The following is a 27,629-nucleotide window of genomic DNA, read 5'->3' on the forward strand; positions in this document are numbered from 1 at the left end:
CAGGGATGCATCAGCATATCCAAGTCAGTCTAATGAATTATAAACCCAATGACAATGCACTGCCTATAAGGGAAAAGTTTATTCTCAGGTCAACTTAAGAAGAAGAAACAAACAGAAAAGGAAATGATGCCCATAAAGCAACATTACTTCAAGCACACAACCATTCAGTTACGTTACATGCCAGAGTTAAGTGATAAATTTACCTTTCCCAATTATAAATATGGCTGTGACTTTCATCCATCAGCAGAATATCATCAACCTCATCTTCAATGTGAAAAGGATGACTTGAAATAGGCTCATCCGTTGGAAAGGAATAAATGCTCATGTAAGGATGGGACAAAGCTTCTTCTGCTGTCAATCGATCCATGGGACTAAACGTCAAAATTTGCTCCAGAAAGTCCAGCGCTGCAGAGAAAGTTATCATTAAATAGGAGAAAAGTGACATTTCAGACATCTAGAATTTAAGATTACGGCGCAGTGCTTTGCTCTAGAAGTGTGCATTTGCTTAAAACGCAGCCACCTGTGAAGTATCAGCTACTGACACTATACTGCCAAACATGCATCCTGTAGCCATAGGAAAGCTAGAAGAGTAGAGGTCAAATCTAAGATCAACAATAATTTAACTTAAAGCAGGAAGAAATGCTAAGAGACAGAATGCTTCACCCTGGATCAGTATCCTCCAACAGCTACCAGGAAATACTGCTGTCAGTTTGGTTTGGGGACTTTCTTTTAACAAGATTTGAAAGACAGTTGTTTTACATTGACTCCATTCCAATGTTCCCTTATATTTGGAAGGCCAGTGTCTCAAAAGAGAGCAATTCAATCAGTCTTCCAGTGCGAACAGGTCCAGCAGAGATTCACAATTCTACTCCAAAAGATTACCAAGTAGCTATTATGTAAGAAAATTTTCTTTTATTACAGCAGAAGACAATCCTTCTTCAGAAAATGCACAGATTCTTCTAACTGAAACTTGCTGTTAACGATCACACACATGCACTGTGAAGTTGTTCACTATTTTGTGATTTTGAAATACATGTAGTACTTTTTTCTGAATTACTTACCTTCAGGACTGATGCCTGGAAGCAACTGAGTTAAAGGTTTGTGTGGCTCAGTCATATCGTTTCTAATGTAAACTGGAATTACATTGAGAAGCTCCTGACGGTCCTCCTCATGTACAACAGGAATTGATTCTAGAATCAACTGCATCTGTTCAAGTTCATGCGCACCTAAGCACCAAGAGAAAATACAAGCTGCCATTTCAACTTCAAACACTTCTGATCCCTGTATGTGAAAGGCATGTCAAAATTTTGTGCTCCGAGCAGCTATTTTCAGTAGAAGACTATTATCTCCTACAACAGAGGAAGGGCTGAAGTTCTAAATTTGAATGTTAATAAATCTGAAGAGCTCTCAAAAATGCTGTAGTGTATGAAGAATTACAGAGCTGCTACACACAGATAAAGCGACCTAAACTTAACCTTTTGCAAGGATGTTTTCACCATAGGTGAGGTACTCTACAGCAACACTCTATCTTTTTGTTACACACTATATACTGCAATCCTCCCCTTTCAGCTGATCCATCTAATGAATTCAATATTTGACCTCACTTTGAATTTTATGTCCCTCATTAATAAAAACAGTAGTGGTTTAGCTCAGCAGGAGATCTTACAGGCCACAGCCATTTGTATTAATATTCTATTCTGAAACCCTGTATTACTGTCAGGTGCAAGACCAAAAGTCACCTGCCAGTTAAGTAGTGTAATCTTGTTTAAAAAAAAAAAAAGTACTGTATTATGATTGAAATTATAGAACACTTTTAGCACTATCTGAAGTTTCCCTGGGTAAAGAACTATAAGGGCCTATACAGCAGGCAAATTTTGAATAATGAACGGCATCTATATTCAGTACCAGTGTTAAAGTTGGAGTACCCAGAAATACAGCTTGTCTACCTCAATTTATTGTTCAGCTCCAAGAAGCATGTAGCACCCTAGAGATTCAACTAGCAGATGAAAATATATAGGGCTGTTTGCATGCCAGTGTTTCACCAAGCAGCTCTGGGCAATCATCAGCGGTATCGATGCATGTGACATTAAATACAAAAATAGGCAGGGCCAGAAAGAGATTGTGCCATCTCAAAATCTATGCGCTATGAGTTTGCTTCAGCAGTTTGCACGACGGTCTGCACTGGACATCCTACCACACATCTGCCAGATGACTTAAAGAAAAGCTGAGGCAAAGTCACTATGGAAAATTTGACCAAGACCTACGTTCCCCAGCTGAATCAGTCCTGCCTCATGTTAACTTATTTGCTGGATTGAAAAAGCTGTTTTGTCCTCCTACTTCAGACTATTACAAATCACTTCATATAATCTATCAGATGTTATACTGTCAGTAATTTGCTGGAAAACAGATTCTACTGTAACATTATTTCATGTCCTATCCATCCTAAAATTAATCAGCTTTCTTTCCACTATAAATGAAATGAGCATTTTAAAATATTTATTTAGAAGAAAGAATTACAGAAGTTGTCTGGAACAGCTATTGAATTCCTCTGCCTCAACCTCCCTTCCCTCCCTCATCCCAGGTATTCTGCAATTTTAATCTGCGTTCTTCCTTCCCGTTCCAGTCAGCTTTCCAGACAGCAGGATTCCTAAGGGATGGTTCAGAAGTAGATAGGAAGTTGCAAATTTACCAAATCAAGCCCTCCAAACAACTTTGCAAAACAATTTTATTCAGAGTCTCAGGACAGGCTAACTGTCATATCTCCAACCACATTCCCTTTCCAAATGCATGACGTTAAGAACTCCACTCTTTAGATCAGAAAACTATGGCAGTGCTAAACTATCAGAGGGTCACATCCACATCTAAAAATATTTTTCTAGGTATCTGCACAATGCAATCAGGGCACATAAACGAGCCTATGAACTTAGGATTTTGGTTACTAAGATTGAGTTTAAAAAAAAAAAATCTAACTCACTACACAGATATTAGACCTATAAAAACCTCTGGCAAATACCAATGCTACTCGGAAAAAAAAAAGCCAAAATGTTAGCAGTTGCAATCAATCTATGCCGAATGCTGAAACCCACGGGCTTTCTCCCACTATTTCACTATTTTCCAGTGGAAGTGCTTGATGCAAGAGAAACCTAATAAAACTCTTATCAGCCGAGCGTTTAATGCACTGGGGACATTAACTCCAATAGTTAGTAACTCAAGAGTTAGCAACTCACTGCAAGTTAATACGCGAAGAGGCTTTTCTTAATCACTGATTTCTATAAAATAATGATTCCAAGGTGACAGTACTCCATTAATAGTACTTAATGGGAAAAAGCTCTCAATTTCATTACTTTGACATACAAAGCTAAGAATTACTGCAGAGGTGTGCTTTTAGTCCACATGTATCTAAAGGAATGTGAACTTTGAAATGCAAGCTCAGTTCTTAGAGACTTTATCTGTATTACCCCAGTAATTTAGACCAACAGGAGCAAATCCAAGAGCAAGCTTGGATGAGACAGCTGCTGCTGAGGCCCCAGGGTACACACAAAACAAGCATTTCAGGGGTTTACTCTAGACTAGCTCATCTGCTCCCATGGACTGAATGCCTATCGGCAGGTGGAGCACATTGGGTCATCTCCTGCAGTGCAAATGGCAGTTTCATTTTATTTAAAAAAAACCAACAAAAAACAGACTCTAGTTTGTGCACTGAGCTAAATCAGCAATGTGGTACAGGATGGCCATCAAGAGATTTGCTTCAAAAATTTGCTCCTGATCCTAACCAAAGCACTAATGTAGATGCACCCAATGAGACCAGAGCATTGCTTCCTATCTTACCAGAAACATTTGGAGCTTACACATTTCCTTGGTATGCCACGCTAAATTTTAAATCTTAAAGAGTCCTCGCTATACCACTGAAACAAAGATCAGGTCAAAACAGTCTGTAGATGACAAAAAAATTGGGAATGGGGAAAAAAGGGCTACTCTTTCATAATTTAAAATATAAAGAAGTGAGAAGTGATTAGGTTGACTACAGCAAAAAAATAAGTCTTTATGAATATGATACTCAGGGCACTCGTAATCCTCAAATACTCCCCGAATACATCAATTCACTAAAATACATGTATTTAGAATACTTCTTTGGCATCCAATAAATTTAGCTTAATCTACTTACAGACAGATTTACCATATATGTGAGTACTAAATTAAATTGTGATATTTATCTAAATACACATCAGTATGAGTAACAAAAATGGAAATGTCTTCTGCTTTACAAATACATCAATTTATAGTTTGCTTATATAATTGCATAGTAATATAGCATATCCTGATAGTCAATGACTATTGATATTAGCTATGAGAATCAACCTTTCTTTAGGAAAATAATTAAGCAGTAACGCTCCTTTTAGGAATATACACACACACATTTTTATTCTACCCACCTGCAAAGAGGGTTTTCCCAGTCAGCATTTCAGCAAAGATGCAACCTGCAGCCCACATGTCAATGGCTTTAGTGTAGTTGTTAGGAGACAGCAAAAGACGGGGCGATCTGTACCATTTAGTAACCAATCCTTCAGAAAGATGGCCCTAATGAAATTAATTTAAAAAAAGAAAAAAGCTTACTTAGTTTTTTTTTTTTATTTAAGGGGTATGGTTTTTTAATTACTTGCTTCTTATTTTTTAAATGCACTACTACAAGATTTTCTGGTCTCAAGGTCCTAGGGATAGTACCATGTGCCCCCTACTAAGCCTTTCTACCTTTTAAAATGGAACGGCAGTATTTTTATGAGTGAACAGCAACAATATAGAAGTATGACACTATTTATTAGTCAAATGAGGTACTGCAGCAAAACTTTTTTATTCCCAGATGCCAAATAAATGCAGAGATAATAATGAACTCTCTTGTGAAACATCATCTAAACCAGGAAGACAGTATCTGTAAATCAATCCCAGGAAGCAGCCACACTTGCACACTGTGAGCGCACCGCTTATAAACTCATCTAAGGCTTCTACAGTTATGCCTCTAAATGTTGCTCTTAATCTCAGGTTCTGAATTCACTGTTAAAAATCTGCTTTTCTGAACACATCTAGTAAAAAAGAAAAAGTTTTACTTTATGCTTGCAGCAGTCCTATCCAAGACAAAACATGTCATCCAGAGATCTGTTTTGCTCTATTCGCAAGCATTCCAGTTCTACTGTATGATCCCTAATACGACAGCCCACCTGCTAACGGGGCCTTCCACAGACTATCTACCTCTGAGAAAGGGAGAAGGCTGCTACTTTAAGAAGGCACGTCTGTCAGTGTATCACTTGAATATTTCCACTCTCCACATACCTTGTGGGAATAATGAGGATCCATGATTCGTGCAAGACCGAAGTCACCAATCTTCAGCACCAAGTCTTCAGTATTAATGAAAAGATTAGCTGGTTTGAGATCTCTATGCAGAACATTTGCAGAGTGAATATACTTTAGCCCACGTAGCAGCTGGTACATGAAAAGTCTGGCATGATCTTCCAGTAAAGGGCCTTGCTCTAGCAGATTAGCCAGATCTGTCTCCATGTATTCCTGGACAATGTAAACACAGTTCAATTCTGTAAGGGAGCCCACGTCATCTGTTAACTGGCTTCCGCTAGGACCAAGAATTTCAAATACTTTGACAATGTTATCGTGGTCAAGTCTTCTAATAATTTTGATCTCACGTAGAGCATGTTTAACACTCTGGGGATCTGTAAGGACAATTTTCTTGACAGCCACTCTTTTGTCACAGTCATTATCGACAGCAGAAAAAACTAAGCCATTTCCACCACAGCCCAGTGGTTTTAAGTCCATATACCGAGAGCCCAGATCAAAACCATGAATGTTCATGAGACTTTCAAATTTTTCTGCCATTTTAAAATTCTTTACGTTTCCTTTTCCTCAAACTACTAAGCTTCTGTAAACACGCGGAGACACTTCCACTGGTATCTGAAGGAAAGGTCTTACAGAAAGGGAGAAGAAACACTTGGCTTTGACTGCAAGATGGTTTCTTGACACTCTCATTTCATTATGAGCCAGCCAGGCCTGTTGTGTCCCCTTGAATTTAGAGCCCGTAAGCTCTAGAACTCAAACTGAGCATAAGATAGAAAGATTGCAGCATTCATAGTTCAAGAAAGGTGCAGCATTTCTGCAGATATTAAAGAAAATACTCACAAGAAACTCAAACGGAATGAAATGACATACTATGCACTCAGCTCTACTGTGCTAAACTGGTTAACATTTAACAAAAATGTGAATAAATATGCACATAATAGGCTTCTATTAACATCCTCCTCCTCACAGTGCAGATACATTCAGTGTTGGACTGGTCCTGAGCAGCGTCATTCTATGGTGCTGGTAAGCACTATTTTTTTTTTTTCCTTCTTCCTCCTTTTTCTCTCCTTTGTTTACAGTCTAGTTAAACGGGAAACTGGCAGCTCTTGATTTACAAAAGATGCCTTCTGTTAATGATCAGGTGGCTCCAGCTCACCACAATCACAATCAAAGCTACCATCCATTTTACTCCGTGACAACCTGAAAAGGGAGAGAAAAATACATCAGTATTCCAATACATACAGAAGCCTTCCTCCTCCTCCCCCAACTCCTTAAGTTGTCCTAAATATACAACTTATTTAGTGTCCAGTTACAAAATAAGAAACCATCACAAAAGCTAAACTAACTAGAAATTACATACACTTTTCATACTTGTGGAGGAAAACTGACAATAATCACCAACCACCATTTCTAAACAGGTATTGTGAAAGTTTTAGATATAACCTATAGAGAATATAAGGCACACAACGTAAAAATCCTACTGAGTCATAATAAAGAAGGGAATATCACAGAAAGCTTGGTAATTCTCCAATACAGCTGTTATGAGAAGTCAGAAACAATAATATCCTGCACCTCAGTCACTAAATTTCGGAATAATTCTTTCCACTAAACTTTTACTCCAAGACAAAAATCAGGGTTTTAACTATTTCCCCGTAATAAGAGATAACTGGGTACCGTTCACATGAAAAGGGTAAGGTTTGTGCACTCCCAGTATTTATTGACTTTCCAGAATATACAGCACACATCCAATGCCACTTATAAAGCTTAAATCTGTATGATTTTGGATAAAGTTTACCAACACCTCAAATCATAATTTTGCCTCTATTGATTCATTGTTACAGGAATCATAGGGGTAATTCCTACATATTAGACAAATAATGTTATTTCTACACTTATCCAACCTAGATTACAGAGAAAAACTAACAGCGAGTACATTTTACACAGTAACTGATACATTCTATAACCGTTTCCCCTAACATATGGACACTTTCAGACACCATTTATTTTTTAGTAGTCTAATGAATGCAACTACTATTTATGAAAACAAAAGTGGTCATTTTCTCAGTAAGTTTCCCTGTCTGCAGCAGCAGAATGCAGTCATAAAGACCACATGTTGTATTTTTGCACAACATCCTCATTTCTTTTAAAAGCTCAAAGATGCCACAAGGAGAAGAGTCAAAGGTGTCCCTCACACAGCGTGTTAAGGTTGGGCAATTCCATTACAAGTCACTTGTATGTTTTTTCCCCAACAACTATAGGTCACATCAAACCACTAAATGTCTTCTCTTGGATCTTAGATTAACACATTTCAGCTCTTCACCCAGCTCTCTAAATAAATGTCAAGTTCTCCACACTATCCCAACACTTTAGAGTTAACTGTACGAGTGTTTTCCCTTAAAACCGTGCTAGCATTTCAGTGAGACAACCGGGACCAAGCGAAACAAGTCTCCCCACTCTGAACAGAGCAGCAAAAGCAGCTGACAAATTATTAACATATTCTAAATAATGGCCTCAATTCACTAAAGTAATCAGAATTGCATGCAGGAAAAAAAAAAAAAATAAAGGCAGGCACACTGGCAAACAGAAACAAGACTGTTTCAACACATTTAAATATTACCATTCCTCAGGCTCAAGCCTGACTGCCACCAAGACACGCGGCCCCAGCGCCCTGGCTCGCTCCCTCCTGCCACACACCCCCCGCCTCCAGGTATCCGTACAGCCACGTGACAAACACAGGAAAGAAGAAGGGAACACGCGCTGTCCTCTGCTGGGTTTTTCTTTTTAAATAAGGATCACCAAATGTAGCACTTCTAAACTGAAAAGCGTTGCGCTGCCCTCCACTGATGTGGTATAGTGCCCTGCCAGGAGGGGGATCTTCAGAGCTTGTGTAACTATTGCCTCGAGATCCCTTTCTTCGCACACTGCCAATGTTTTACAGTTTTAGACAGTGTTTTACAAGGGTTAATACAACCTTAGTACAAACATGATGAGGTAACACTTATTTTTCCCTAAACTATCTTGAATTTGTATCAGTATTAAGATATCAGCGTGAGGACCCCTCTTGTAATACCCATGAATTTACTTAAAGAACAAATATCAAATTTATCCTAGAGTTAATCAGGATAGCATCAGTGACTATCCAACTCTTTGTTCACAGTTATAAAAACCAGAAGTCTAGCCTCTTGATTTCTAACTTTTTTATAAACCTAAAAATACTTTCTCACTCACATGCACCATTTTCAGGCTCACTCATTCTGAGCTGCTGCCTGTAAAAAAGTTTACATCACTGCAGACCTTCTCCTTTCATTCCCCACCCCCCAAAAAAAAAATTGTTACAGAAATTCATTTTTGTAGCTTATACTCACACTTCAACTTTCATGTTAACTCAAGGTCCAAGGCCTCTCTTCAAATACCATGCAATAAGCTCTATTTTATATCCTTGGGACCATCTAAAACCAGTTGTATTCTTCCCCATAATTAGGCCTATTGTTTCACATTGCTGATGTCTTCAATACGCAGCCATACAGAATCGGTTTGCACCAGCTGGGTGACACATCTGGAACCTCTCTTTCAGCTAGTTCCATCAAACAGCAGAGGATCAGATTTGAAGAGATGCCCATCAGTAGCAAGGAGTAAGATTTGCCGATCTCTTTGCCATTACTCAGATCCTACCCCTTACTGCCATGACTAAACGAAGGCAGCAGCAGTACTGCAACACGAGAGCAGTTATGACATTATTGCTTCAAGGAGAAAGGGAGTTATGGCCCACTTGCTTACTGAAGTAGGAGTCCTAAAATTTTCATTCTGTATCCCTGAAATGATGCATTTTTAATCATCAGCTTACACTATATCCTTCCACTGGGTGACCACTAATTGCAACATTTTCGGAAGGCATGTAATGATTTTCAGAATCAGAGTGATTTGGCTAAGAAAACAAATGTTGGCAACATAAGCAACCCATTGCAGCCTTCAATTTGACCTGATCCTGCTACAAACTTCCTACGTAACTATGAGCAAACGACTTAATCCCAAGGCCACAGAAAGCAGGACCCAGCTATCATTCAAAACAGGACCTAGTCCCAGGAAGCCGACCAGGAGGCAGCCTATCTACCAACCTCACATGAGTATGACGAGGGCAATTAGAGATTGTCCCAGCAAAAACACCCCGCTATTAAAACAAATTAAATTAAGACTCAGTAACAGAGTGATCTTTTGTTTACTGCCACTGAAAATTCTGCTTTGGAAACGTAACAGATGACAACGCTGTAGCAGGTTCATATAACCTTGTCTAAACAAAAAAATACGCCTCTAAACTAACCCCACGCATTAACCACTTTCACATTGACGATCTGCTTCTTTCGCTACGCCAGTTTGCTCTCCCACCCAGCGCAGCCCTTTGCTCACACGCTAGAGCCCCTTCGCTGCCATCGCCCGCAAGCTGGCTCCTCCGCCAGGACTGCAGCCCCCAGAGCATCGCTCGTGCCAGGGAAGCAGCTCAACTAGTTTCCCCATCCACGAGTTAATAGCAAACAGATACTTAAGACAAATAATCCTGTGGACCAGAAGCAGATAGGAGGGATGGAAAATAAAAAGTTAACCCCAAACTTTCTTTCACTCTAAGGTAATAATCACTTAAAGGGTAATCAACCAGAAGAAATCAAGGCTTTTCTCAAGGCAAAATGAGCTCAAAGTAACAAATTTTCTTCTTTGCATTTTATAGTGATTTTTAACTTTGGAAAATAATGGGGTGGGTTTTTTAAAACACTAATACTTAAGAGTGACACCAACACCCATTAGGTTTATACATTTTCCATTTCAATGAAAGTCATAACCATCAGTCCAACCCTCTGTCTTGAAAATAAACACTAAATAAACAGAAATGACAAACTCCTCTTCAGTTGTGCGTAACATGCTCTAATCACTTACAACACATGATGGACTATAGGACAAAAAGGGGGTGTTTATCACCCCCAGTTTGTGCCGAATAGGCTATTCACGCAGGCACTGATGTTTTCATTTAGGCTGTCACCTTTCCAAGACTACCATTTTTTTTTTTTTTAATGCGGTACTTCTATTCCTTCCTCCCACAAAGTTTAAAGAGGGAAATGCAAAGATACTAGTTTCCTAAGTGGTTTACAACTATGCTTTTAAAACAGATCAGTTCTCGGGAGAGGGCAACAGAATTGACCCATAGAAGGGCTGTCGTCTTTGAAATCATTCCTAGTGCCGGCAGACATCACCGCACACAACCAGCTTCACACATTACGCAAGCCCCTTCAAGTCGTGCTCAACTTCTGCACGTGGATTTATCACAGTTTTCAGTAAACAGGATGTACACTGAAACACAGTCAAGTATGAGACGTCTTTTTCAGAAATACAAATAAGACGGAAAGATACCAGTTAATTTGATTATGCAGACCACATAATGATCAAACCATTACTCACAAAAGAAAGACCAAGAATGACTAACGACATATTATACAACCTGCTAAGTACTATCCCTTTGACTATAAAAATACGGGGCACAGAAGTATTTTTTTTAGATCAGCCACGTTGCAGTCAGTAGGCAGAGTGAGTCATCGTCCAACTCACGAAACTGCCGCTCTTCTAAAGCCTCCTACTTGCTCCCCACACTGTTTAGGGAACTCTGTGCTGGCAGTCAGCAAATGTTACTATTAGTTTATAAATCTTCCGAGGGATCTGTGAAAGCACACAGAAATCCACTGCGTTTTTCTGTATCACAAATAAAAATGGTTCGGTCCTCCCTTCGGATAATTCAATGAAAACTCACCGCTGAAGAAGCTTACCGTCAGCTAACCACAGCCTTCCGCACCTCAGCAGATCTCTACCATCTGCTCTTCCACTGAACAGTTAACCAGTCAAGAGTGAATTAAAGATAACGACCGCACAAGCGAGGACTGAGCTCGAGCGAGAGGTTGAAATGAAAAGTTCCCATTTTAGCTTTACAGCACACATTTTCTGAACCCAATTACCAAACTAAAATCTACCTCTATTTTAAGCCACCACTTTCTGGAATTTGTAGCTGGTTTATAAACACATCATGCTATCACAATGTTATTTTTATACACACACACACACACACATATATATATATAAAAAAAAGCTTGTTAAAGCACAATAGTGCTTTTATCAACGTTTGCACCGGCCGTATGACAACATGCCAACCACCGTTTCTTTTTCCGTGACACAATTAACTTAGCCATTGTCGGGCTGATCCAAAATGGCACTGAATTAGCCAGAGAAAGAGATACTCATCACGCAGAAGTGTGCATGGCGTGTGCATCCTGCCTGCCTAGCCAAGGGTACCTGTTCTTCCAAATTCCGAAACTCGGGCCGCCTCTCTTCAAGCTATTTTCATCGGGTGTTTCAAGCTACTTATGAAAAGCATTAAGGCACTTTTTCCCACAAAAGGTGCTCGAGGTGACGGGGAGCCTGCGGGCGCCCCGGCAGCGGGAGCGAGCGGTACCTCTCCCCACGCCTCCCGGCCCGGCGGCGGGAGAGCGGCGCCGAGTCCCCCGCGAGGAGCCGCCGGCGCCGAATGCAGCAGCAAAACTTCCGCAGACTTCGGAGAGGCCGGGCTCCCCCCGCGCCGGCCGGGCCCGCCGGCAGCCGCCCGCCCGCAGTCGTCCCGGCAAAGGACATCCTTCCTCCCGCCGCCCCTCCGGGACGAGCCAGCTTCGCCCGCCAGCGTCGCTCCTTTCCCGCACATCCCCTCCAGGCACCGGCGGCCGCTCGGGCAGAGGGGGCCCACCCCCGCCACGACCCCGGCCGCGGCGGCCAGCCCGGCCCCACCGCGGCCACCGGACCCGGCGCCCCCGCGGGGCCGCCGCAGCGCGGAGGAGCCCTACCTTCAAACGCCCTTCAGGGCGCGGCCGCCGCCCGCCGCCCCCGACCCCGCGGGCCCCGCTCCGGCGGGAGAGGCGACCCCCCGGCCCCGGCGGGGCCCCGCCCGGCCCCCGGCCGTTGGGAGCGCCCCCCTCGCGGCGCCGCGCGGCCGCCCCCGCTCGTCCCCCTCAGCCCCGGGGCCGCCGCTGCCCCCGGGCCGCCGCCGCAGTGCGGAGGGGCCGGGCCGGGCCCCGGCGGAGCGGGGCGGCGCGGCGCGGAGCGGGCCGGGCCGGGGGCCGCCGCCGCCGTCCGGCGGGAGGGAAGGAACAAAGCGCCTTTGTGCGGCGGGGCCGGGCCCGCGCGTGCGGCGGCCCGAGACGCCCCTCTCCCCCCCCCGTCGCCGGCCGCCCCAGCCGCACTCACGGGCCTTCCCAGGCTCATCGGGGTCTGCGCTGCTCACACGGCCAGGCCCCGCGGCCCCGCCACCGGCTCCCGCCCGGCGCCCGCCCGCCTCGCCGCAGTCACCGCTGCCGCAGCCGCCGCCATGTAACCCGGCGCGGAGGGCAGGGAGGGGCGGGGCCGCCGCCGGCTCCGCCTCCGCGGGGGCGGGGCGCGGCGGTAGACGGGCGGGGCGGGGCCCGGGGCGGCCCTCAGGGAAGGAGGGCGGGCGGGAAGGCCGGCGGCGCCCGGCCGGGGCCGGGGCCGGGGCCGGGGCCGCCCTCGGCCCGGCGCCGCCCGGGTCTCTGCGCGGGAGGCAGGGCCGCCCCCGAGGCCTGCCCGCGCTGCAGGGCCCTCCCGCCGGCGAACCCGCGCCCTCCAGTCCGGAGGAGCACCCGACCCCCTGCCCTCAGCGGGGTGGGCCTGGGGGGCCGCGGCGGGACACCCTCTCGCTGAGCGGTGACTTCGCGGCCCAGCCTGTCCTCGTGGGACACGGCGGCTCCCAGGAGCCCGTAGGTCCAGTTAGCCAGAGGAATCCAGCGGAGTCAAACACTTAACGGAACGGGCCCAGTGGAGCCGTGTGCAGGGGCTACACGCTGCCACCGAAGTTACCGCGAACTAGGGGCCTGCAGACGCTGATGGTGGCCCTCCAGGACTGCGTTAATACTCCAAGCTTCAATTACGATTGCTGCTTCCTCCTATTTGATCTCCGCTGCCTCCTGACAGCTTCCCTAGAGTCGGAGTTCTGCTTTTGAAACCTGCGTTTGACCCGAGCCCTGGCAGCGCCTCACTCGGCAAGGCCTAGGGCTTGGTTTCTTCAGCACTTCCCTTGGCCACAACACAGCACACCGAAAGAAACCCCACAGGCGGAGGAGAGAGTGGGAACGTGGGGTTTCTGCAGCTGGGGGCATGCGGGGAAGAGAGCCGGGCCATGCCTCCATGCCCAGGTTACAGGCCCTGCGACAGCCGGGGGTGGAGGAAGGGGAGAGGAGCAGCGGGACAAGGAAGCCCAGCATCAGTCGCCGCCGGGCAAGCACCGCTCCTGCGGATGTCGGCGTGTGGGGGTCTGAACAACGGCAGGCGGGGAAGCGGTTGTGCGGGCCCAGTTCAGCCGTCCTAGCTTTAAATGTCCCTCGTGGTAGAGAAACAAAAACACGGTTGGAAGGCAGCAGGCGGGAACAATGGAGGCAGGCTTTCCTTCTCCGAAGGGGACATTTTGGCTCAGATGTTCTGCAGTCTTAGTGTCATGGGGGACCTGAATGTCCTCCCCACAAGCACCTACAAACTACTCGCAGTTGCTGTCACCTCTGTAGACACCAGGAAGGATTTCTCTCTTGCATCTCCCTTAACAGACACAGGCAGAGACAGTAAAAGTCTACTTTTCCCTGAAAATCACAACTAATACAACAAAATAAAGCAAAATAATTAAAACGTTAAATTTTTCCCCGTGAGACTTTTATACAGCAGTCTTAGTGGAGAGAGAGGCATGAAAACACCAGGCCCGTAGGTATCAGAAGAGCCTTACGCTTCCACTAACACAGTTTTGGTACAACTCTCAAGACAGGGTGCGGTTTCCCTCGGTCCCTCGTATGCCTTTTCAGTGCAGGATGACTCAAAAGAAGATAAAACAATTAATACTCGTTTTTACTGGTTAAACAGAGGTTATTTGTAGTTAGTACTAGGGCTCTACGTCTCGCTCTGCTGCCCTCTGGACAGAAGCATCCAATTGACCCTTGCACTTTTAAATCACGTAACTTTATTTTTAATAAACTAGTCACACGTCAACATCCAAGGAGCTCCCTACCCAGCTTCTCTAAAGTTATTTAAGTAACTTTTAAACCCTCTTCAATTATGAAGTCAAGCATTAACTGTTTTAATTTAGTCAGATGCGTTGCTAACTCTGACATTGCCCCCACTAGCAGGAGAGGTGACTCGGGCATTTGATAATACAGCACTGTACTAATAGCACACATACAGAAGTCAGTAACTAAGCTGACACTTTACAATATTTGCTGATTTATAGGCAGCTAACCATGCTGCCAACAGTGGAGAAAAATCAGAAACAAAGCTGCAGTTCTCCTGCCCACCCAGCAAAACAGAGTTGGAAGATTACAGCACTGGCTGCTCCAGAAGGCCGGTATTTAAATACAGTCTATAAAAAAACCTGCAGGAGTGCATATTTGGAAGAGGTGATGTTAGGACGGCAACCAGAGCCAAGCCACAGAGGAGTATTTACTTGCATTAAAGGAAGAGATTTGGGACTCAAAAAAAGGCAGGAGCAGCAGTGGTTGTATGTCTAAATCCAGAGCTATTTAGTTAATTAAAGAATCCTTCCACCCATACGAAGTATTTTCATTATGAGAGACAAAAGAGCAAGCTGATCCTAGGGTACTGCAGTGAGAAAAATTTTATATTACAGCCTTGCATTAGCACCTGGAGAGCCCATCCTCATACTGTGTCCGTTGGGACTACCTGCCAATACCCACATTGCCATTTCAGTCAGGTGGAGAAGTCGCACATCCATGGAGTTTGCTCTGCAGCAGCCCAGACTGTTTGAAAAGTAGTTTAGCAAACACGGAAGAGGCTTGCAGTAAGTGGAAGCTTCCTTGCCTGGGTAGCACACGCTCACTCATAAATCTCACGTAGTCCAGATGTACCACCATTTTTCTGGGTTCCTAATTAATAAATCAAAAGCTTGCTTTTTTTTTTTTTGCCCCCTCCCCCCCCCCAATTCTTTTCTGCCATTCTAAGAGCATAGTCTGTGGTAGGATCTAGTGAACGAGATCCTTCAATCTAGAGGAAAGTCATACGACAAGGAAGGGCATGGTGCAGGGATGTTACTTGTCTTCAGCCTCACTATTTGTAGAATTACAATGCACGTGAGAAAGAGTTGCTCAGAATTTAATTGTGTGTCACAGGGCAATTTATAGCTATCTAATCCAGCAAATTGCTAATCTGTTCTCAGATTTTTAATATCCTATTGATTAGGCTATAAATTACTGTATCAAATTGCTTCCCCATTCTCCACAAGAATGCAATTACATAGCATATAGATGATATGCTATATGATACCAACCCATTCTAAAATATTTGCAGATATTAACTGTCAGTAGGATGCAGAGTAAGAAAAGAACTGGACTTCGAGGGTCATAAAGCCCAGCAATTAAGAAATAATTAGAACTGAAGCAATGATTTATTTATTATATCCAAGTTCAAATCAAACAGTAAATTCCAATGTAATATTTCAGTCCTGTGTGTGAATCATTACTTGTGGCATAAAAGGGAATGAAGTATTTTCAAGTGTCCACACCTATTATGATTGGCAAGGGAAGAAAGATTTGGAGACTGTTTGAAAAGGTTGCCCAAGGTGACTTGGCAGCTCCAGGCTTTTGTCTCAGTTTCACTGCTTCGCTGGGCTTTTCTGCGGGAAATCTTTGTTTTCTGGCATTATGCAGTTCTCTCTAATGATTCCAGGTATTTTCAGAAGAGGCTGAACTCAAGCGTGTACCTCACATCAGGCAGCCTCCACCCCCAGTGAAGATTAAGGTATCTAAGGTGATAGCTGGTTCTTGGCCTGTCCTGCAGGATCAGTCCCCTGGGCAGCCGAATTTGCTAAGACACACAGGGGAAGACTGACAGCAGACAGTACCCACGGCGCCCACCACACCGCTCCTGCCACAACTTCCCAGAGGAAAGGAAATGTATCCTAGGATACATTTTTAAGGACTGACCATGCTTCTTACCAAAGTCTAGGATTCATTTTGCACGAGGACGGGAATAAGTTTAGAGAGAAAATCCCGCTTCTTAAAAGGGGATGGGGAGAGGTTGAAGAAACACTCAGTTTCTGATGCCTCCTTGGCCTGTTCCTGCTTACCTATGTTCTGCAGGGTGATCTGGGCCCTGAAGTACGATTCGGTTTTCCTGGCACAGCTCCCCAAGAGTTTTCAATAGTTTGTTTGGGTCTCCTTTAACTGCTGCCTTCTCCAGTTAGCCTAGTTCTCTGCAGGCGTTAAGCAAAGCCTTTACAAATCACTTGCTCTCCCAGCTTGCAGTTTCATAGTGCTGACGTTCAGCACAAATAGTCCAGATAAATTTGAATTTCACTGATAACCCAACAGCTCGGGTACCTTCACTTCTTGGGCACCTCCGTTTCCTGGAAAAGGTCAGACTACACCTTTCCATACTAGACATAGGGGTTTTTTCTTTGTTCTTTTTAACACAAACACATTTTCATAACGAATACTCTCTGGGTTTGCAGATTTTAAAGTTTTCCCAATAAATCCTAAAGTATACTTCATGCCAGCATTATTAGCAGGTAGCCACACAGAAGTTGCCATCTGAAAAACTTTTAACAAACTTTTGCATCAAAACCCTTTTTTAGTTAAAGTCTACTTGGCGGTAGCCAAAGCTAGCTGGGCACAGACAGCATGCTATCACCTCATTTGCACTCGCTTGGTGGAACTGAGTTTGCTGCAGCAAGCTTTGTACCGTCTACATTCTGATCAGGAAAGAAGCTATGAGAATATTGGGGAACTTAGAAGAAAGGAAAAAGGTAAACCCTGAGATCTTCATCCCTGTGTGAAACAATAGAAAGACTGGAAAAGAACAGACCATTAACAGAGACCAATTCAAACCAAAGGCCGCAAAGTACAAAGGGCGAATGAAGGTGGAAAAAGAAAGTCACAGAAAATGTTCAACTTTGAGGTCAGAAAAAAATGGGTTCTGTGACATACTTTGGAAATTCTGTGAATCTGCAGGAAAAAAGTCATTAAACACTTAGAACAAGTCATTCTTCCCCCTTGGTAGATCATCAGCAATCTAGGACACTTCAGTACAGCTAGCTGCATGCAGGCTCCCCGCTTAATATCACACATTTTTATTAAGTCAGACAACTCCATTGCCTGCTTTTCCTATGTCTTAACCAACACTTAGCACAGGGACAGAGCAGCTGCCTAAAGCAGGAGTTGGCAAAGCCATGGCAATACTGGGAGAAGAGGAAAGCTTAGAAAACTTGCCTTGTAGCTGGGTCATCACTGAAAGCATCAGCCCTCTGTGTGTGAAATTCACTTGTAGGGCTGGCGCTCTCCCAGATTTCTCAGCCTTTCATTAACTCCTCGTTAGTTAACCTTACATAGAGGTAGCTATCAGTATTTCATGCACAGAATAGCAAACCTGTAGAAAAATTTACCAAGGTAGGCAATTAAGGCAGTATGTGTTAGGTTTAATCACCTTTTAAAGGATGACTAGTACCCACATTTTCACACTCGGGTGCTCCAAGTGGCCTGAGTTGCTTCTAACTTCCCAGCGCGGGACATGGGAGGTGTGCTGGAGCCCGGCTGTAGATCCAATCAGTGGATGAATCTACAGCTGAAAAACATTCTACAGAAAGAGGAACAGGGCTGTTGTGACAAGGCAAAGCACAGGATGAAGTGGAAACAAGAAGCACCAAATGTTTTTTTCCCCAGTACCTCAGAGAGAGTACAAGAGAATTCTGCGTGCGACAGTTCTCTCCCGTTCAGACCTGCAGGAAGGCATCGCTCCCATCCCCACCTCCAAAACCTCAAGTGAAGCAGTTAGGAGAACGCGTCTGCCCACTGAAGTGGCCCCAGAGCAATTGTCTAAGGCATCTCTGTGCTAGTTATTGCGTCGGCTGCGGTGCTGCTAGAGTTGTATGGCAGCACATTACTGTACAGATATTATTTAAATATCTGTAATACCTTGAGTACTCCAATGTGGAGAGATGCCCTGGAAGCAGGGCAGGGTGCTCTCAGCAAAAAATGCATTTGGTTTTGGATCCCTACTGGAAAGTACGTCAGCTCTTGAGCAGAAGTTATAAAGGCCTGATGATAGATTTATGTAGAACAATTACACGTTTTTGTAGAACTATTGCATTTAATTGCAGAACTATACATCTTGCTATGTAGAACTGTTCTTCTTCATTCCTATAGAACAGTAAACCTTCCTACGTGCAGCATTTTGATTGCTATTGCATAAAGCCTCTGCTGTGCAATTGTAAATACAGCTGGTGCTGCAGTGCTTGTCATTTACAGAGAAAAAAAAATCCGACTAATATTCGCTAACATTTTCACCAACACCAGAATCCTCTTGAAATACATTTAAAGCAGGCAAAGCTCAATAGAAGTACATGGGCATCAGCTAATACACTGCTTTAGCAGCCTGAGGCTACACAACTTCTACATATCAAATAGCAACGAATGTTATCTACAAGCTTACAAGGAGAGAAGGGAGGTGCAGTGAGTTGAGGCATTTCAAACACTTTCAAATATTATTCTGCAATAAGCGACATACGAAGAGCATGGCCAGAAGTGAATTTTGTCAGCCATCAAGAAGATGATCTGTTGCTGCCGCGAGAAACTTGGGGGTTGGAAAAGCAATACTAATTGGTCATAGCGGAAGAGTCTCAGACCTCTGCTGCTCCTTAGATTTGCACCCTGTAGAGGCCTTCACGAGTGGGACATGCACTCCCATCCCGCCTAGGCCACCTGCGGCACTGTGGTACTTATGGTGGTTTGTGAAAGTGGGATGAAACAAGCTGGACTGTGAGACGCATTCAGAAATCGTGTCTTTGTGACTGCTCAGGCAAAGGCCATCCTCCATTCACTTTGCCCTGGACACAGTGGTCTCCAACATGCCCAAAGCTCATGGATGCAGCTGTTTCACAAGCAAGCAACATATTGGATGGCTAAAGATAAAGAGGCAAGAAGCACGGTGCCAGCAGGGTCAAGGCAGGCCAGTGGGAAGCCGATGTGAGTGCTGTTGCTCAGGGTGCATTTCATCTGTGGCCAACACGGTTTTTCAGGATTCCCAAAATAGCACTTATGAACAGCAGATTGACTGGGAAACACGCTACTTTGCTTAATGCCTCCTACTGTCCCTGCCAGACTCCTACCCCAGTCAGTCTCCTGAAGCTAAAGAGATGGAAAACCTAAAAAATATCAAAAGGTAGAAACTTTTTATAAAATGTCTACCATCAAATTGTATGGCAAATATTCAGCATCTCAAAAGCTACCTTGAGTCAGTTTTGTTTTATCTTCAGACACCAAAACCCAAAGTTTTTATTTTGCTAACAAATACATTTTGGAACCACATCCTCCCCCTTAATCCTCTGTAACTTCTTCTCAGCACATGTTGCACCATCTATTTCTAAAGATTTCCACTACAAATACATGGGACTATTCAATTCCCCCCATTCTCCAACCCCATTCTATCTTAGCTTTCATTAAGATTTTCTAGTACATTTCAGGTTTTCTCAACAGTTTTGAGACACTTGCTGGGAGGGAATACATTTCCAAACTATTTGTTTTCTCATGAAAACCGGGTTTTGCCTAAGTGCCAGAATCAGCAGACCTTTTATAAATAGCTTTGGACAGATGACAGGAAATGAAGCAAGATCTCGGGCCACTCCACAGAGGGCAACTGTCTGAAGTGCTCAGAAAGAGGGACTTGCACCATTGACTACTACACAGGGCAAAAAAAAAAAAAAATAAAAATGCACAGAAGCATCATTTACTGCAGAGGGTATCAGGCTTATGAAACACAAGATCTCTATCTTATTATAGCTCAAGCAAAAAGTCTATTTGCTTGCAACTACACTACAATGAAAAACAGGAAAATTAAATTTTCCTTCGAAGAGGAAAAACTGACCAGAATTGTCTAATTTGCCGCTTTGTCTTTTGCTCTTGAGGAGGAGCTTTCCCCTCCTAACACGCTATAAATGCCAACACACACATTGGAGGTTCTCCAGACTCCGACTGGTGCCAAACACTGGGATCATCTTCTTACCCTGGCATTTCCCATCAGCTTCAGCAAACGCTCTTCCAACTCAGACTGCTTAAATGGGCTCCAATAATAGTTGCTTAGAGGTTAATCTGTATCTATTCATCTGATCCCAAGAGCTATCTGTTCCTCTTTGCAACAGTAATACAGGATGTAGAATCAATTCTCTGTCTCATTTTGTTTCTATCAGCTTCCATAAAGATAAAACCCAGTAATTTATCCCCAAATAAATGCTTTATTTGGAATAGGGGCAAACTCTCAGATCTCTTAAGTCCATGGCAAAACTCTCACCAGATTTAACTTCAACGCAGTGACACCAGCCTTCTCCCCCGCTACCAAGTTGCTCCTCTTTCTGACAGCAGCAAGCACCTCTCGGCCCACTCCTCACCATGCTTTCACACCACTGATGACGGAGCAGCGTGCTATACATGGAAGACTCCAAGTATTAGTGAGAAATAGATAGCGCACCTCCCCGGCAGATGTGCTTTTTGAATCATTCAGCCCAGAGGGAGATGCATTTGAGTCCTCTACGTTCCCGCATTGCAGTTAAGCGTGGCAGGGGGCTGGAAGAGTTGGCCTCGAAGCAGCCACAGACCTGTCTCCTTTCTGCACTGGGCACTAGAAGTGCAAGAGTGTGTGAGCACACCACTCCTCTGCACAGGGGCATCGTCATAATCACCCACAGCGCTTTCTCCCGCAGACCCAGCGCTGGGGAGGCTAGCCTGAGGCTTCTGCTGAGATTTTACTTTATCAGAGAATTGCTTATTTGATCCCTCTCGTGACCATACCTCAGAGGCATCCTGCTCTCAGGATTGGATGGTTTCTACCCATCATTTTTAAGTCATCTGTTCCCATGACAGACAGAACAGCCTAGAAGTGCTCCTACCTATGAAAGGAGTAAATAATACATGACATTTTTTGAGCTTTTGTACTGAGTAACTGATTTTACCCATGATCTAAATTTCTGTAAGTCTAAAGAACTTGATTTTTTTTTTTTTTTTTGCGTTAAAGACATTAAATCTGACTGAATTTTTGTTATTTGGAGACATAGGATTTATTACCTCTATTAGATGTGTGACAGTGCTGAAACTGGGCCATCCGAAACTCTCTCAGTTAAAGACTGTGCAAACAGAAACGGAATACGTCTGTCCCTGCATGCATTCCAGGACGTAAAAGCAAATCCACTTGTTAGTGGGTGTTCGCACACTGTGTGTATGCAGGAGAGAAGGGTACAAGAGAAGGTGGACAAGGCTGTCAGCCATTGCAGAGCTCAATGAAAGCTCCAGTGCAGGAGATCCAATTGTCCTTAATGACCACAAGCATAAAAAAACCCCTAAAATTGTAAACCCAGACTTCATTCTTTTCTGCACTTGGAAAGAAATCCTGTATATCTTTTTTGCTTCTTGACCTACGAGGACATGTGTCTCACATGCCTATTCACTGCACCACTGGATAGCCTCCTCCACAGAGACACACTCTTCTTGTGCACGGCTCACGCAGACTGCTTCTCAGAAATACCTCCGTAGGATACCCCAGTGCTGAGAAATCACTAAGCAGCAGTCCTAAAACCAGAAAGTTATCTTGTATAGGTAAACATTTCACTGTATAGTTATGCCTAGAGGTTCTTTCACGATCTTAATAGTGAGATTTACTTTGCAAGTGAGTTGGAACTAAGAAAGGTTAAAGAGGTAGAGAAACCTTCTGCTTTTTAGTGCATCAGCATTCTCTTATCTCCAGCATATCTCTAAACAGTTTTCAATCACATTCGGTCAAAAGCTGTTAAACCAAAACTTAAGAGATACCACATACATCTAATGCTATATTTCGTGACAGGGGAAAAGGTATTCCTCCCTCATTCTTTGTGTTTTATGAAACACTGGAGAACTATTTAAGTCTCAGTTAAAAAAAAAAATAATAATTTGCTGATAAACCTATTTTTGTAAACAAAGTTTCTAACCATTATCTCAAATTTCTTCTTATTGTTTAATCTGGACACTCCTAAAACAAAAGCAATCAAGATGATTCAAAGAAGAGGAGTTTCAACCTTTGGAGCAACTCTAAATGCAAAACTTAGTTCTCATGATTGCTGCAATTCAACAGACTCCAACATGATCATAGCGTTCACGTGTGCTCCGCGACCTAGCCTAGCATTGCCCTGGATGACAGCAAGAGCTACCACATGCTTCCTATCTGTAATCTGATGTCCCCAGTGGCTCACAGCACCACAAACCAGCTGAAAGACCTTCTTCTGTTCCCTTGCATCCATTATCACAGAAGTTAGGTGCACAAATCCATTCACTCGTGTTCAGTAGTGGGAGACTATTTGTGACAAGGTCAGGCTGCGCAGTGGGAGATCTCACTTGGCCACCCAAAGCAATGAAGAATCAGGCTTCAGCCACCAGACAACAGTGGGCAAACTCTTCCTGGTAGTCTGTGTCTTGAAATGGTGGCCCAGAGGGGTAAGACTGCAGCTCACAAACCTCTCAGCTTTTCCTTGCTATTAACTTTTCTAGGACAGCCAGCCTCTCTCGCTGTCTTGGAAAAGGTATAGCCCAGAAATCAAGGATGGACACAAGTCTCAGCCCTTGCTTTCAGAGTCGAACCATCCTGCCAGGGCTGGACTAGGAGTCTCATTACCACTGCCCAAACCATCCTGCTCCAAGGGCAACTCCAGGGAGGACTTAACACTCTCAAGCCTGTCTGTCAGAGATGCTTCACAAAGACTTCACAAGACAGTGCAATATTCATCAAAACCAAGTCGGTGGTTTTCCCTTCAGCCCAGCAAAGGTTTCAAGATGTCAGCTGTTTATTTTTTCCTGACAGACTACCCGAGCTGGTATTTCCACAGCTGCATGGACTACCTAAATACTTCCTAGAAGTACAGAGTAAAGCGAGATTATTATGGTTTGTGATAATATCCCTGTTTAAATAATTAAGGCAATTAATTTGCTTGTAGTAAAAATGATTCAAGGACTACATGTACAATTTGTGATCAAAGTACTACCCTGTACCCCATGTTTATCATCCTAGGTCCAGTGATATTTGTTAGAAAACAGTACAAATGTAATCATTGCTAAGCGATGGTAAATCAGTGGCAAGGCTTGAACAAGCTGTTGTCAAGTAGGAAAACTTCAACCAAGAACCTGTGGTAACTGCCGAAATCAAGTGAAACAGCAGGGTAGTAATGGAAACTTTTGAACCTTTTCACACAGAGGAACAAGATGATTTATCTTTCTGATTGCTCTAATGTTTCAGATAGCAGGAGAACATGGGAATATGGGCCTTAATGTCAGCTAGTAAACTTCTCTGACCTTCGAAGGGAACTCCATGTGACATGACAATCACAGTAATCAGAACAAGCTCTATCTGCTCTGATACAGCTTTACTGCATGAGCAGATACTCCTTTTTCTCCTCAGAAGTGCTCAGTGCTCTGCTTCATTCATTGCACAAGACAGATAGTGCTCACCTGATTGCCAGTAAATGGATACCAAGAAAAAAATAAAATCAGTGTACTGCACTGTGTCTTATTCATCACACATTGCCCCGGTCTGAGGACAGAACCACCAGGGTTTAAGGGCTCTGCAAATACCCATTAAATTAATTTCTACAATCTGCAAGAATGTCAGGATATTATCATTTCCACTTTCCTGAACTGAGTCACAACGATCAAGGTCACAGTAGTCCTTAATAGCAGGTGCACAATTTAAGATTGCTAGAACTGAATTTGGCAAGGGATTGGTACTTTATTCCACTGTTCAACTTTTCAACCCACTTTTCAAAGTGATTGGTACTTATTGCACCAAGTGCAGATCCCCAAAGCTCTGAGCTCTCAATTTCTGCAAGTTATTCTAGGCTTTGTCCAGGCAGTTCTGATTTTCCCCAGCACCAGAAGCCCCCAAATAGCTATGCTTGTACACCCCGAGTAGCTGTGTTTGCACACCCTCCACACCAGCCTCTCCACTCCCTTTCAGCTGCTCACCTAGTTTCTCCAAGTCTCCTCCCATTTCCCAGTTTCTATTTTCTTTCCTCCTTTCCAGTTCAAATCTCATTTTTACAAGATTTTTCTCTCAACCTACTCCTTAAAAATTTCCTACCTATTTGGTCCTTGTTTCTTCTGCACGTGAGTCAGGTAGCTACCTCCAGCTTCTTAATTGGAGCCAACAGGAGCCACTAAAAGCAGTGCATGGGAGGAACAGTCCACTTATATTTAATTAAGGTGCCCAAACCCAACACAGCCTGCAGCAGCCCATAGATGCAGTCACAGGAAAATTTCTGTTCAGAAGCTGACTGGGCTGGAGCACACCCAGGACCGACAGACAGCGTGGGAATTTATCTGCTACCACATCTATCCAGTCTGCAAAACCTGAGGTCTCCAGTGCACAGACATCAAGAGATTTTCCACCGATATAAAACACGCATCTTTGATTCTGGATTTCAAGAGTGCCCCCCTCTTCTGGAAGAGGCAAGAGCCTTTTAATAACTTTTTTTTGTTTGTCTGTTTTTAAGCAGGGCAAGATCAATGCTCTCCTCCACCCCGGTTCTTGTAAATGACAAAATATTTAAGCAAAACGTTCCAGCAAAGTTCAGATTTGGAAATATACCTGGCACAAAAATCTTGCCATCCAAAGAATTAGCCGTCAGCAAAGTCATGGTCTGTTGAAACCGAGGCAGGCACTGAGACGAAGGCAATCCCAACACGAGAGCTTCCCAGCCTTGCCCGAGTCACCCAGGGGCTGCAAGTGCTATGTTCTGCTTTGCTATGCCACTGCTCCCCGCACATACAGCCTCTCTCCATCACCACTCCTCTGCCTGGGCAAAGGAACAGGCACATTCACACCTTCTCCTCCCGCAGCAGAAGGTACCCAGAAAGCTAACGGGCTGCGTCGCCTCTCCAAGTAGCCTTCTCCTGACATCCCCGGGGCTGGAAAGCCGCTAGCTGTCAGGGGAGGTGGTGGTAAAAGAGTGTTCCTACACAGGAATGCATTAGGGAGGAAAAAAGAGTGGACCAGAGAGTTTCTGAGAAAGATACGGGCCTGTCAGTGTCCTCCCTGTGGGTTGGTGAGAGGTTGCTGGGGGGGGACACAGGGAGGCCCCACAGGGGCACCAGACACTCGCTGCTGGGATGCGGAGGGCCCTATTCAAGCTTCTCTTCCCCTTCGCAAAGGTATTTTGGGAAAAAGCTCTCAGCAGTGGAAAGGAAGAGGACATTTCCTGTAGGAAAATATCCCACTCTCCAGGACAAAGTTTCTTCCTATTACTTTGCTCCGACGCGCAGTCACGCAGCCTCTCCTACCACCCAAACCCTGCTGCTTCCCCTGTGTCCTGGGCACAGACCCCACGCCCCCTTGCTGCAGCTGCCGTTAGCGGGGCTGCGGGGCAGGAGACCCGGGGTTACAGGGAGGGACCCCAGGAATTAAGGGAATGCAACAGTGAAGGAGGTGAGGACATAAGTGTTTAAATAGTCTTCATCATCAGCTTCTCTCTAATCTCAGGTTTTGGCTGGTTGGAGGGATGGACAGAAACCACATGTAACTGTGCACAGGGGATGGGGACAACAGCAACATTAGCCTGACTTTCCAATGGTTACAGAGGCTGTAATTTCTTTTTATTTCCACTGTATCCTATGTGAAAAGCATTTCAAGACCTGCCCCACCCCACAGATTCTATTATGAAAAGCTGGATCTCACAAAGCTGTTTTCCGACACGTCAAATTCAGGTTTTGTGGCTCTGACAGTTTTACAAAGACAGCATTAACTCCCGACTGAGCATAAGCAACCAGGTCACTGAACACCAGGAGTGCACGACTCAGTGCCCCAGTGCCTTGCCTGGGTTAGAGGTACTTCTCGGAGCCCCCATCTCCAGCCTCAGCAGAGTCTGTCTCACCCCTCCATCATTCAGCGGCAGCCAGGTCAGTTCCCAGGACCTTTACCAAGCTATGGTCACGAGCAGAAGACCTCGAAAAGGGACAGCTCAGTCCCGTCATTCCTGCTCGCACAGGTTAATACCGCAGGGCATCAGCAAGCCCAGCTGCTCCCACGCTGCCGCCACCTGCGGGTCCTTGGCCGGGCTGGCCCCGCGCTGGCCGCTGGGCACCCCACCGCCGCGGAGTGGCTATCTCACCTGCAGCAGGTACACAAACTGCCTGGGGTCCTTCAGCGTAATGCTGGCAGCTGCAGCAGGCAGAATCTAGGAAATGCATCCCCAAATCTGCCCTTGTGTTCTTTAAAACAAACTTTCATTTATGCTGCCAGTGGTGGCAAAAAAAAGCCTGAGTCCCCAGTCTACCTTCAGTTATATTTTTCCATGTGCAGAGCTGAAGCTCCGAGGCTCCTCTCCCTCTGCAGAGCAAACACAGCATTTGCAGGAGTAAAGCTGTGCTTATATAAGCTTCCGAGAATGCCAAGTTGAATGTCTGACAGAGGAAAAATTTCTGGTAAAAACCTATTTTTTGTCTTTTCGAGAGATCTAATCTATCTTCTGTGCATTCCTGACCTTCAGAAAGTATTTTCATCTCACACGTTAAGTATAACAATCCTCTTAACAAGGGAACATTTTGTTAGAGCTTTAAATTGGGTTACGTAAATTATTTGTAGTTCTGACAGCAGGTTTCTCTTCCGTCCACGAGGACGGTTGTTACGAGATTGCTACGAGGTTCATTTGCAGTCACTGCAGATAATCATCTGAAGGGACTATTTGAAATGAGATTTTATCTGGGCAACACACTACCAGTTTATCAAGGCTTTTTATAAAAGCAGCATTTTTGCCAAATAATTTGCAATACAGTAACCTGCACGAGAATCGAAAAATCCCTGATGCGAATGGTAAGTTGAGAAAAAAAAAATTTGCAACTCCCACAAACTTTAGGAGTAACAGAACACAGAGGGGAAAAAACCCAACATATCGATATGTATATAGGTGGTACCGAGCATGTCTCAATTCATGAGTTTACTCTTGTTGACTACAGTGGGAATTGCAAACAGTCAGGATCGGGCTCTTTGTTTCCACTAAGTACTTCTTCAGAAAAAAGCAGAGTGGAAAAAGTAGTCAAGAAGTAACAGCACTACTTTTAGCGTTACATCAGAGCAGTCAATGACTTAGAAACACATTCTGCAGTATTCTCTTTTCACTCTTTCTTCTCCCCAACCCCTAACCAGGCATGGGGTTAGACACTGATTTTGAATGGGAAGAGTTCTCAGGCAGTAGAAGC

The 27,629-nt window shown here is 44.4% G+C and overlaps 1 protein-coding gene across 6 annotated transcripts in view; it reads right to left on the minus strand.

Moving 5' to 3' along the window:
- The window catches only part of MAPK6 (mitogen-activated protein kinase 6), a 61,115-nt gene that overhangs the window by 2,824 nt on the left and 30,662 nt on the right, over positions 1–27,629 (minus strand). For 3 of the 6 annotated variants that reach the window (XM_076347762.1, XM_076347759.1, XM_076347758.1), the window contains 4 exons: positions 5,326–6,540; positions 4,434–4,578; positions 1,062–1,226; positions 204–405 (listed from right to left, as the gene is read on the minus strand). In XM_076347762.1, the coding sequence (XP_076203877.1) occupies positions 204–405; positions 1,062–1,226; positions 4,434–4,578; positions 5,326–5,880 (1,067 nt within the window). In that variant the 5' untranslated portion in view covers positions 5,881–6,540. Of the gene's footprint in view, positions 1–203; positions 406–1,061; positions 1,227–4,433; positions 4,579–5,325; positions 6,541–12,209; positions 12,247–12,609; positions 12,702–17,853; positions 18,238–27,629 lie in introns of those variants that run through there. The other 3 variants (XM_076347761.1, XM_076347757.1, XM_076347760.1) reach the window with 3 other exon arrangements.

This window comes from Aptenodytes patagonicus, chromosome 10 (genome assembly GCF_965638725.1).
Source record: "Aptenodytes patagonicus chromosome 10, bAptPat1.pri.cur, whole genome shotgun sequence".
Taxonomy (NCBI): domain Eukaryota; kingdom Metazoa; phylum Chordata; class Aves; order Sphenisciformes; family Spheniscidae; genus Aptenodytes; species Aptenodytes patagonicus.